The sequence below is a fragment of the Bombina bombina genome, chromosome 10, assembly GCF_027579735.1.
Source record: "Bombina bombina isolate aBomBom1 chromosome 10, aBomBom1.pri, whole genome shotgun sequence".
Lineage (NCBI taxonomy): Eukaryota > Metazoa > Chordata > Amphibia > Anura > Bombinatoridae > Bombina > Bombina bombina.
In genome coordinates this window covers 25,766,986-25,779,843 of record NC_069508.1, presented here as the reverse complement: position 1 = coordinate 25,779,843, position 12,858 = coordinate 25,766,986, and the positions used below count along the sequence as shown (strand labels likewise).

The 12,858-nt window shown below is 37.5% G+C and overlaps 1 protein-coding gene across 7 annotated transcripts in view; it reads left to right on the top strand.

The window, feature by feature from the left end:
- Positions 1-12,858, top strand: part of DDAH1 (dimethylarginine dimethylaminohydrolase 1) — a 371,445-nt gene that overhangs the window by 318,442 nt on the left and 40,145 nt on the right. For all 7 annotated transcript variants that reach the window (XM_053693888.1, XM_053693885.1, XM_053693887.1 and 4 more), the window contains 2 exons: positions 8,776-8,875; positions 11,904-11,977. In XM_053693888.1, coding sequence (XP_053549863.1) covers positions 8,776-8,875; positions 11,904-11,977 — 174 coding nt within the window. The remainder of the gene's footprint in view (positions 1-8,775; positions 8,876-11,903; positions 11,978-12,858) is intronic.

The following is a 12,858-nucleotide window of genomic DNA, read 5'->3' as shown; positions in this document are numbered from 1 at the left end:
GGACTAACACCTGGACTGTGGCATGCCAGAGGGGGATCCATGGCAAAACTCCCATGGAAAATTACATAGTTGATGCATAGTCTGGTTTTAATCCATAAAGGGCATAAATCACCTGACATTCCTAAATTGTTTGGAATAACGTGCTTTAAAACATCAGGTATGATGTTGTATCGATCAGGTAGTGTAAGGGTTACGCCCGCTTCACAGTGACAGACCAAACTCCCGCAGCGGGTACAACATCATCATCATCACACCGTACGTCCATGTGTGTAATGCTGCCTGACTGAGACATATCCCTGTTATCTACATCCTCTGGCAATAATGGTTGCGCATCACTCATTTCTTCCAACTGATGTGTAAATAACTCCTCTGACAGATCAAGTGAAGCGGCTGTGGTGCTAGTGTTGGTGGTGGCGGCAGGCGGGCGAGTGGTAACTTGAGAGGTGCCCGAAGCTATGCTGGAGGAGGATGGTGCGTCAAGGTTCCGAGCGGAAGCTGTAGAAGATTGGGTGTCCTGTGTTAGCCAGTCAACTATGTCCTCAGAACTTTTCGAGTTCAGGGTACGTGGCCTCTGAACACTGGGCATTATTCTAGGGCCAAAGGGAATCACAGCACCATGACCACGACGGCCCCTGCGGGGTGGCCTGCCTCTGCCTGTCATTTTTTTTTCGATTAGTGGTACTATGCGTGCAAGCTACTGTGACAACAGATATGAGTGGCACTGTGCACTGGCAGAAGTTGGCAGAGTAGACGCTGTAGGCCTGACACACACGCTTGCAGACAACTAACTGCTATTCAATCTATTACAGTCAAAATTGTATTTTTTTTTTAATGTACACTACTGTTACACCAGATATGAGTTGCACTGGGGTGACACTGTGCCCTGGCAGGCCCTGAAATGCACACGTGTGAAGGAAACTGACTGCTATTATTTCACAGTCAAATTTCTAGTTTTTTTTTTTTTACCCCCTTAAGGACCAAGGCCATTTTTCAATTTCTTTCCCTTAAAGGATTACTTTCTGTTATAATTTTTAAGCTAAACAACTAACATATTAAAGTTAATAAACATTAATTAAAACCTACTGACCTATATTTTCTCCAAAACAAAGTTTCATAGCATTCTAAAACTTATATCTTTTATTCGCCGATGATGTCACGTTATCCTGCCCACTATTTTCAGCACTGCATGTTCAAAATACTTAAACCAATAACTTTGTGTTTAAAGCGCCATTTTGAAACCTAGGTATTGTAAACGGATTGGTACAGAGCAAAGGATACCCACGGAGTGGGTTTGGAAAACAATTAAATTTGCAGACAAGATAGAGATATGTTAATGAAATGCTATTGATAAAAAGCGTATTTGGGGTAGTTAGTTAGTAACATGATAGAAAATATTTACTTACAGTGGCCCTTTAAGGACCAGGGCTATGTTTACATTTCTGCGGTGTTTGTGTTTAGCTGTAATTTTCCTCTTACTCATTTACTGTACACACACATATTATATACCGTTTTTCTCGCCACTAAATGGACTTTCTAAAGATACCATTATTTTCATCATATCATAATTTATTATTAAAAATATTATAAAATATGAGGAAAAAATGGAAAAATAAAACACTTTTTCTAAATTTGACCCCCAAAATCTGTTACACATCTAAAACCACCAAAAAACAACCATGTTAAATAGTTTCTAAATTTTGTCCTGAGTTTAGAAATACCCAATGTTAACATGTTCTTTGCTTTTTTTGCAAGTTATAGGGAAATAAATACAAGAAGCACTTTGCTATTTCAAAACCACTTTTTTTCAAAATGAGCGCTAGTTACATTGGAACCCTGATATCTGTCAGGAATACCTAAATATCCCTTGACATGTATATATTTTTTTTTTAGAAGACATCCCAAAGTATTGATCTAGGCCCATTTTGGTATATTTCATGCCACCATTTCACCGCCAAATGCGCCAAATGCGATCAAATAAAACAAAATTGTTCACTTTTTCACAAACTTTAGGTTTCTCACAGAAATTATTTACAAACAACTTATGCAATTATGGCATAAATGGTTGTAAATGCTTCTCTGGGATCCCCTTTGTTCAGAAATAGCAGACTTATATGGCTTTGGCGTTGCTTTTTGGTAATTTGAAGGCTGCTAAATGCCACTGCGCACCATACATGTTTTATGCCCAGCAGTGAAAGGGTTAATTAGGGAGCATGTAGGGAGCTTGTAGAGTTAATTTTAGCTTAAGTGTAGTGTAGTAGACAACCCAAAGTATTGATCTAGGCCCATTTTGGTATATTTAATGCCACCATTTCACCGCCAAATGCGATCAAATTTTAAAAAAAATCTTTAATTTTTTCGCAATTTTAGGTTTCTCACTGAAATTATTTACAAACAGCTTGTGCAATTATGGCACTAATGGTTGTAAATGCTTCTCTGGGATCCCCTTTGTTCAGAAATAGCAGACATATATGACTTTGACGTTGCTTTCTGGTAATTAGAAGGTCGCTAAATGCTGCTGCGCATCACACGTGTATTATGGCTAGCAGTGAAGGGGTTAATTAGGTAGTTTGTAGGGAGCTTGCAGGGTTAATTTTAGCTTTAGTGTAGAGATCAGCCTCCCACCTGACACATCAGACCCCCTGATCCCTCCCAAACAGCTCCCTTCCCTCCCCCACCCCACAATTGTCCCCGCCATCTTAAGTACTGGCAGAAAGTCTGCCAGTACTAAAATAAAAGGTTTTTAAAATTATTTTTTTTAGCATATTTACATATGCTGTGTGTAGCATCCCCCCTTAGCCCCCAACCTCCTTGATCCCCCCCTATAACCCTCCCCATCTGCCTTATTGGCGGCCATCTTGGGTACTGGCAGCTGTCTGCTATTATTACACAGTCAAAAAAGTGTTTTTTTTTTTTTTAAATGTACACTACTGTTACACCAGATATGAGTGGGGCACTGGGCAAGTGGGCACAGTATACGCTGTGAGCCTGACACACACACTGGCAGGCAGGCAATCTCAATTAGATTACACAGGAAAAAAAAAAAAGCAGACTGATGTTCTAGCCCTAAAAAGAGCTTTTTGGGGTGCTGTCCTTACAGCAGAGATCAGATGAGTCCTTCAGGACTGTAGTGGACACTGAATACACTAGCCTAGCTATCGATTTCCCTATTAAATCAGCAGCAGCTACACTGTCCCTCCTCTCACTAAGAATGCAGCTTCCGAATGAATCTAAAATGGATGCTGTCCAGGAGGTGGGAGGGTCTGGGAGGGAGGGTCTGCCGCTGATTGGCTGGAATGTGTCTGCTGACTGTGAGGTACAGGGTCAAAGTTTACTCAATGATGATGAATAGGGGCGGACCGAACATTGCATATGTTCGCCCGCTGCGGCGAACCCGAACAAGCTACATACATACATACACACACACACACACACGTGTGTGTGTGTGTGTATATATATATATATATATATATATATATATATATATATATACAGTTTATATATTTACAATAAAAAAATTACATTATCCTGTATGCGAAGAACTTTGGAATGTGAAATATTCAGAACTACTCTTGGGTTAGCACGCGAGCAATAGGTGTTAGGGTTTTTTCTTCTGCGTACCCAGTTGAAGTCTATGGGGAGAAAACATTAACGCAGTTGCGATATTGCAAAGTCCTTTGATTAGTGTGTGTCGGGTTTCGCTCTCGTGCAAACTTGTTACTTTCAACTTGTAATACTTCCTACCCGACACTAGCAGAGTACGCTTACTTGTCTGTCCTTGACTTCAAAACAATGCAAATGTTTGCAAACAACAAGGCAATTGTAAATATTTTAAAAATATTTTATTTGTAACCATATCTTTTGCAATGCAGAGCTTAACCCCTGATATATATATATATTGCTTTAAGGTATTGCTTAGCAGTAGTCTAATAATCTTGTGCAGAATCATCACAGTTTAATCATGTAAAATAAATCAAACATTTTACTGTGCACTGCAGAATATAGCTGTGCAAAACACATGTATGCATTTCTGTAAAGCTGAGGTTGTATTATCACTACCAGATATTGGCAAAAGGGGAAATGTGGCACCAAATGTGTGATCTATTGGTCAGACTGTAGATAATTGCTGCTATTTTGGGTAATCTGGTATGGGTGAGAATACTGAAATATGCCTATGAGTAACTTGTATGCAAAGCAACAGAATACCCAAAACACCCCTTCCTTTAAATCTAGGCATATTTCTGTTTCTGTACAGCAAACATGCTTTCTATAATTTATCTTAGAATTGTACAACGTGCAGACAGAACACTATGTTGTCCCATACTTTAATATTTTCTCTGGATAGTGCATTGTAAAGGAACCATAAAAGGGGACATCAAGCATTTTAATGTTCTCTTAGATACAACAAACCAAATCTCTCCTGATGTACAGTAATTCAGTCTAAATGAGGCCAGTCCTGCATTTACCTGCAGGCTTAGAACAAGCACATTTTAGGGATACCTCTGTGTGAGGACAGGAGGAAGTGACTCCAGTACTGAGATTTTTTTCACATAGGGATAACCCAAAAATGTGGTTTGTCTCAGTCCTGGAGGCTAAATATTGTGATCTAAACCTAGCTAGTTGTTCTCTTCTAATGAAGGGCAACAGACAACCTCTGACATATATTTCATCCTTCTGAATTATTTGTGCTGGAATTTGGCTGCTATGTTTTAGTTCTTTAAATGGATCTAAAGCTGATCACTTTATAGCAGGGCGTGGCTAACCTTTTTGAGAGCGTGTGCCCAAACTGGTGGTAATCATCCATACCTCCCAACATTTCAAAATTTAAAAGAGGGACACCCCCTCCCCACGGCAAAAAAATTGAAATGTGGTGGGCGGGGCTTAAAAAAATCATAAGACCAAAGTAATAAAAATAAAATTCTAAATAAAGTCATATTTTAATACACTTAGGCAGCAAATCAAACACAAGCTCAAACCACTGGTATGCCTATGTGAGCGCTGTATTTAATTAGACTTTGCAAAGACATTGCTAAATATTTTTATCTTATTTGCACATTTATTAATAAATTCTTTAAAACTACTCTGCATTCCCCATTAATATTCTAGATTCTGGCCTTTAAAGTCAGCAAAAATGCACAGTAGCACGCTACATAGCATACACTTACACATGCAGATACACACATACACACACTACATAGCATACACTTATACATGCAGATACACACACACTACATAGCATACACTTATACATGCAGACACACACACACTACATAGCATACATTTATACATACAGATACACACACACTACATAGCATACATTTATACATACAGATACACACACACTACATAGCATACACTTATACATGCATCATACACTTATACATGCAGATACATACACACTACATAGCATACACTTATACATGCAGATACACACACACTACATAGCATACACTTATACATGCAGACACACACACACTACATAGCATACACTTATACATGCATCATACACTTATACATGCAGATACATACACACTACATAGCATACACTTATACATGCAGATACACACACACTACATAGCATATACTTATACATGCAGCATACACTTATACATGCAGATACACAGACACTACATAGTATACACTTATACATGCAGACACACACACTACATAGCATACACTTATACATGCAGATACACACTTATACATGCAGATACACATACACACACTACATAGCTTACATTTATACATGCAGACACACACACACTACATAGTATACACTTATACATACAGATACACACACACAGTTATGGATACAGATAGACACACACACTACATCATATATGGGTATCTGTAATTCATTGTATGGGGGTTGGCAAGCACATTAGCTGGCAGTCTGCGGCTGCCACTGTTCGTTACCCTGGTATTAGCACTGCTCATTGTATAAAACTGAAGGCATGCTAGTATTATCACCAGGGGTTAGATATCATCATTACCAGAGGTAGGTTAGAGAGGTCACCATTACCCGTGATCAGAGTGTATACAGCCTTCTTACTCCTGCTTAACCCACACACCATTCCTTTTCCACAGGGAATATAACAGGTATCTAACCCTGTGAGAGCAAAGCCAGCTGCTTCTGAGTATGGGCCCAATAGAATTTAAAAAAAAAAAAATTTTTTTTTTTTTTTTTTTTTTTTTAAATGCCTGGGGCAAATCGGGACAGAGGGACAGACCCCTAAAATCGGGACTGTCCCGCGAAAATCGGGACAGTTGGGGGGTATGAATCATCTCAGATATTCTGTGGAGTGTCTATGGCACCTTTTTTAAAAATTTAAAGGGACATTAAAGGACCACAAAACATAGAACTGCATAATCAATAAAAGCATAATAAAAAAACAATAAGAAATCACTGAGTTTGAATTTAAAATGAGTAGTAGATTTTTTTTCTGACAAATGTCAGTTACTTAGATTTTCCTTCCTAATGCATCATGTGACAGCCATCAGCTAATCACAAAATGCATATACATATACCCTATGAATCTTGCACATGCTCAGTAGGAACTTGTGTCTCATAAAATGTTCCTATAAAAAGATTGTGCACATTTAGTTAATGAAAGTGAATTGGAAAGTTGTTTAAAATTGTGTGCTCTATCTGAATCATGAAAGTTTAATTTTGTCTGTACCTTTAAATAAATAATAAAATTAATTTATCTTTTAACCTCTTAACGATATGGATGTACCCTCTAGTCCTGTAATAGCGTGGGTCTTGCGGGCAGCAGTGAGATGCACTATTGCTACATCCCGAACTCTCTGATGCATTCGGAAATAGTGCGGTCTTGCCGTTGTCAGTGAGAACCAGGCAATTTGACCCCTTAGATTAAAAACTGCAGCTTCCAATGAAACTTTAGATCTGGCAGGATGCAGGTAGAATATAACTTCATCTCTCAAAACATAGCGCTGCAGAGATGGGGCGTGAAAATAGCGCAGCGGGAAAATACTTCCTCAATGCCGCTCAGAGCAAAAAGGCACATAAAGAAACTGCATGTTATTTCACATGACTATTTTCTTATAAATACATATAGACTTGCTGACATATAGCTGGATTAATAAGATAAATCATTTAAGTGCTATGATTTTAGCCAATGAAAGTTGCATGGTGAGAGCTCAGAGGCTCCCCACACTTCCTTTCTACTAAAGCATTTGACCATGAACTTATAACATTTTTATGTATAAAACGACTTTAGACTCAAGACCCCAGTAACATGTAATGCATTGTAAATTCAATATTGCTTTGCCTGTTTCTGCTGTAATTTACAATTGCTAATTGTGAATTTACCAGTCCCAAATAGGGATTGGGGTATATATACATATATATATATATATATATATATATATATATATATATATATATATATATATATACACTATGTATGTATATTTACTTTTAAAGGGACATTGTAGTGCAAAATTCACATGTACTTCTGAGCCTGCAAGTCTATTTGTTTAAAGGGAAACTGAACCCAAATTTTTTCTTTCGTAATTCAGATAGAGCATGAAATTTTAAGCAACTTTCTAATTTACTCCTATTATCAAATTTGCTTCATTCTCTTGGTATCTTTATTTGAATTGCAAGATTGTAAGTTTAGATGCCAGATAAATTCATCCACCAATAAAAAAAAGTGCTGTCTAGAGTCTGAACCAAAAAAAGCTTAGATGTCTTTTTTTTCAAATAAAGATAGCAAGAGAACGAAAAATTGATAATAGGAATAAATTAGAAAGCTACTTAAAATGTAATGCTCTATCTGAATCACAAAAGAAAAAATTTGGGTTCAGTGTCCCTTTAACCCCCATAAAGAGTTAAATACATAGTTAAAGTACTGCTTGAGAGCTGCAGAGAACTGTTGGTCCTGAGCAGACATTTGGGACAACACAATTTATGATCTGCTCTTACTGAATTGTATTTGTCAGTGGGTAAAATTCACTAAGGTTGTCTCTTGTCTCTTTAATCCCTAGTTCTGTTACAGCTGATTCACTAATTATTGGTCAGCTCAATATTCTGAAATGAATCCGCTGCATAGAACAATATAGGGCTAGTCGCTGTAAAGGACATGAAAGTAAATAATAGAATTTCATGATTCAGACTCAGTGTAGAATAAAAAAAAATTCTCTTTTATTATCAAATTTACCTTTCTCTTGGTCTTTATTAAAACATGGCTATATTCTGTGAGAGCATACTGAGGTAGGCACAGGAGAGTGCACAAAGTCTTGAGCACTTTATAACATAACATTATTACAATCATTATTGCAAACACTGCTTCTATATAGTGTGCATGCTCCTAAGCCTATTTCAGTATGGACTCATGAAGCTACGTTCCTATGAAGAAGACTAAGAGGCTCATTTATCAAGCTCCGAATGCGTAGATGTGTTCAGCTAGCTGCCAGTAGTGCAATGTTGCTCCTTCAGCAAAGGATAACAATTAAGCAATTTTTAAATATAAGTCAATTGTAAAGTTGTTTAAAATGGTATGTTCTATCCGAATCCTGAAAGAAAATTTTGGATTTCCTGTCCCTTTATTTAATTTATCCCATACACACCGATGAGGCTGAAGAATCTTTGTTTGTTTTTTGTCCAGTTTTATGGATCAGCGCGGTTTTGTGATACATAACCTTCTGGGGTTTATAGATAAATAATACAAATAACATTGTAATTCCACTGTTTGCACCATGTGTCCCGGAGCAATAATCTGTTGTGCTAATGACCTCTTTTTTTTCTGTTTACAGGTTGAAGCGGTGAAGAAAGCATTGCAGGAGCTGCAGTTAAATGTGGTGGAAATGACGGATGAAAATGCGACTCTGGATGGGGGAGACGTGTTATTTACAGGTAATATTTATATGTGCTGTTTTTATTGGTTAAACGTGTAAATCTGTAACGTTATAAAGCAATAAGTAGCTTATTCGGAAGGGATATTTGACTTTAAAGTGAATGTAAATTGTGATGCTAAAGTTCCCGGTTTTTAAAACTTCGATTAAAAACAGGGGCACTTCAATTCATCAAAATTTACATTTCACTCCTGTTGTGAAAAAAAACTTACCTTTTAATCTTCACAGCAGCTCCAGCTTCCTCCGGTCATTGCAAGCCATTTCTGATGTCAGAAATGATTGATAGGTCATCCTCCAATTACAGCTCCCCCCCGGGGAATCAGTGTCTGATTCAATGCTGTGATTGGAGGAAGCCGGATGCCTCATTTTAGACCCAGGAAGAGGCTTTGAAATGGGCGGAGGAAGCTGGAGCTGCTGTGAAGATTAAAAGGTAAGTATTTTTTTTCACAACAGGAGTGAAATATAAATTTTTATGAATTAAAGTGCCCCTGTTTTTAATCGAAGTTTGAAAAAACGGGCACTTTAGCATCAAAATTTACATTCACTTTAAGGGATATGAAACCCAAAAACATTTTTTTGTTATTCAGACAGAGCAAACAATTTTTAAAAAGTTTCCAAACTTATCAAATTTGCTTTATTCCCATGATATTCTGTGTTGAAGAGATACCTAGGTAGACATCTGGTGCACTACATGGCAGGAAATAATGCTGCCCTCTAGTGCTCTTAAAAATGATAACATTGCATATGCCATATAGCACTCAAGACACGTGCACACTCCTGAGCTTATGTCCCTGTTTTTTTCAAAATCATGAAAGGAAAAGTTTGGGTTTCGTATCACTTTAAATGGGCAAAATACCCATATGCTAAATGACTTGAAAGTGATGCAGATTATCTTTTAAAAAGTTGACTCGAAAATATCACCTGAACATCTTTATGTAAAAAAAGGAACGTTTCCTCATCTCACCAGAGTAAGGGCTCCGTGAGCAGTTATCCTTCATTTCTTTCTACTCTCAGCATGGTGAAAAAGACAATCAGCATAATCACTTTACTGAGATCTCATGGGATTTCACCATAATCTCATGATATTTCATAGGAAACATTGTCAAATAAAGTGACTGTGACTGATATAGTCCTGGGACAGTCATCCTCATTGGTTGCTTAAAGTTTCTTTACAATGGGATGTGACTACTGAGGACACATTAAAGCATTTTCTTTTTACAACTTTATGCATCTGCAAACACTTTACAAACTTGTAATATAAAATGTTTAACCTTGCAAAGTAAAACAACTCACTATGCAATACATTTTTAAAGTGATGGTAAATTCGTATCTAGTGTTAAACATATTGTAGAATTTCTTACCTTAACTAGCACATCGATATGCTTATATAATATAAAAAACATCTTTTCACTTAGTAACTTCAATTTTATTTTAGTAACGGTTCACTGTTATAATCAGCCTCTCTCTAAATTTTTCACAGGGGCAGCTTTGATTGAAATAAGTTTTAGCCAATCCTCTGCTCACCATGCGCCCCATGTTAAATAGGACCTGCACGCTCCCGTGCTCTGAACTAACTAATTGCTATGGATTACGCTACTTGTGCATTTGTAAATGAGAATGCCAGTTATCATTTACTTAGATCAATCCGTGAAAAGATTACAGCAGCACGTGTATTATCTTTGCTCCATCAACAAATATATATAATATCCGGTGAGTTTTAGTTTTAAACGATCATGTCATACAGATAGCATGGAAACTGGAGCTGAGGATTCTCATTTACAAATGCGCAAGTAGCGTAAGAGTTGCGCATGCGCATTCCATAGCAATTAGTTAGTTCAGAGCACGGGAGCATGCAGGTCCTATTTAACATGGGGCGCATGGTGAGCAGATGATTGGCTAAAATTTATGTCAATCAAAGCTGCCCCTGTGAAAAATTTAGAGAGAGGCTGATTATAACAGTGTACCGTTACTGAAATAAAATTGAAGTTACTAAGTGAAAAGATGTTTTTTATATTATATAAGCATATCGATGTGCTAGTTAAGGTAAGAACTTCTACAATATGTTTAACACTAGATATGAATTTACCATCACTTTAAGTATTTATTAGTTGTATTTGTACATGAGTAGGACAGGAGAGATGACACGGTCAGTGCTCATTTTATGAAACTATTTGCTGTCCAACATTCTGTACACATAACGTCCTTGTGACTACTTGACTACTGGCACCTGCATTATGCTAGAGTTGTGTATGCACATGCATGGGGTCTACAGGAGTATGCTTGTTAGTCATGTGCATGAGGAGAGTTATGACAAAAGCTGTTCTAACTTTTTTTTAAAGTATATGAAACTTTTCAAAAAATTATTGCTTTTTGTTGTTGTTGTTTTTACATTTTTTTGTCTCTTTTTAAAATCAATTATGTTACCCAGAATGCTTATCATTTAGTTCAGCTAGTGGGATAAAATAAACATGTGAGTGAAGCTTTAAGTGTGTAGCGCAGAAGTTCTTACTGCCATCAGTGACTCACGTGCAGGCTTATGCTTAAAGGGGCTGTCTAGTCAAAATTAAACTTTCACGATTCAGATAGGGCATGTAATTTTAAACATCTTTCCAATTTACTTCTATTATCTAATTTGCTCAATTCTATAGATATCCTTTGTTGAAGAAATAGCAATGCACATGTGTGAGCCAATCACACAAGGCCTCTGTGTGCAGCAACCAATCAGCAGCTACTGAGCATATCTAGATATGCTTTTCAGCAAGTGATATCAAGAGAATGAAGCAAACGAGATAATGGAAGTAAATTAGAAAGTTGTTTAAAATGACATGCTCTTTCTAAATCGCGAAAGAAAAAATTTGGGTTTCATGTCCCTTTAAATACAAAAACTGCAGGGGGCAATTCAGTTCTTATGCCCCCCTCTCCAGGTGCCCTTGGAGGCGCTAATTTACATGGGCTGGGTTCCAGATGTGTAACTGTCAATAACTTGTACAAGGGTGTCTGTTTGTAACATTTCCTTCTTTATCTTTCAGGAAGGGAGTTCTTTGTGGGTTTGTCCAAAAGAACAAATCAGAGAGGTGCAGAAATTCTGGCAGACACGTTTAAGGTGAGCAACTCCCTGATTAGAATATATATTTTTACTTTAGCATATTAGGTTCAAAATTAAACTTTAATGATTGAGATATAAGAATATATAATTTTAAATAACTTTACTTATATTAGCAAACGTATGCACACTTTCTGAAACACCAGTTCTTACTGAGCACGTGCAAGTTATTAGTCTGTGATGATAAATGTCACATGGTAAAAGGGGCAGGGAAAGATATAGAGATTTTAAAATGTTTAGAAAAAAATCTACTGGTATTGCTTTGTGTTTTTTATATGATGCATGTGTAGATTCTGTTCTGTATTTAATGGTCCTTTAAAGGCATACTGAAGTAAAAATAAGTTTCATGATTCAGGCCAGGACCGGCTCAAGAAATTGTGCTGCCTGGGTCCGAGAATGCAATGACTCCTCCTCCAGTAGTAACATTATTGATTAGTATATATCAACCTACTAGCCTGGCCGCCATCCTTACTAAGCCTGCCTACCTGCATGCCACCAATGCTTATGCACAATTGTGCAATAAGTGGGAAGGAAGTTGCACTTTTCCCACCTTTAATGTCACCCTTGACCGATTTGTGTATTTGTACATAATGGTCTGAGTCTTGCAGTGGCTAAGTCACTGAAGTGCTGCCCCTTGTCAAGTGCTGCCTGGGTCCCTTGGACCCACTTGGTCCCATGGTTGAGCCACCCCTGATTCAGGCAGTTTAAATCTGTTATCAAATTTACTTCTTTGTATTAGGGGTCGATTTATCAAGCAGAGGTGGACAGGGGTGCATATACGCGCCCCTGTCCGCCACAGCTCGCCTCTGGTGGGCTGAATTCCCCTGGCGGAATTCAGCATTGCACACGAGCGCTATTTTGCAATCCTGCCCGCGCACAGT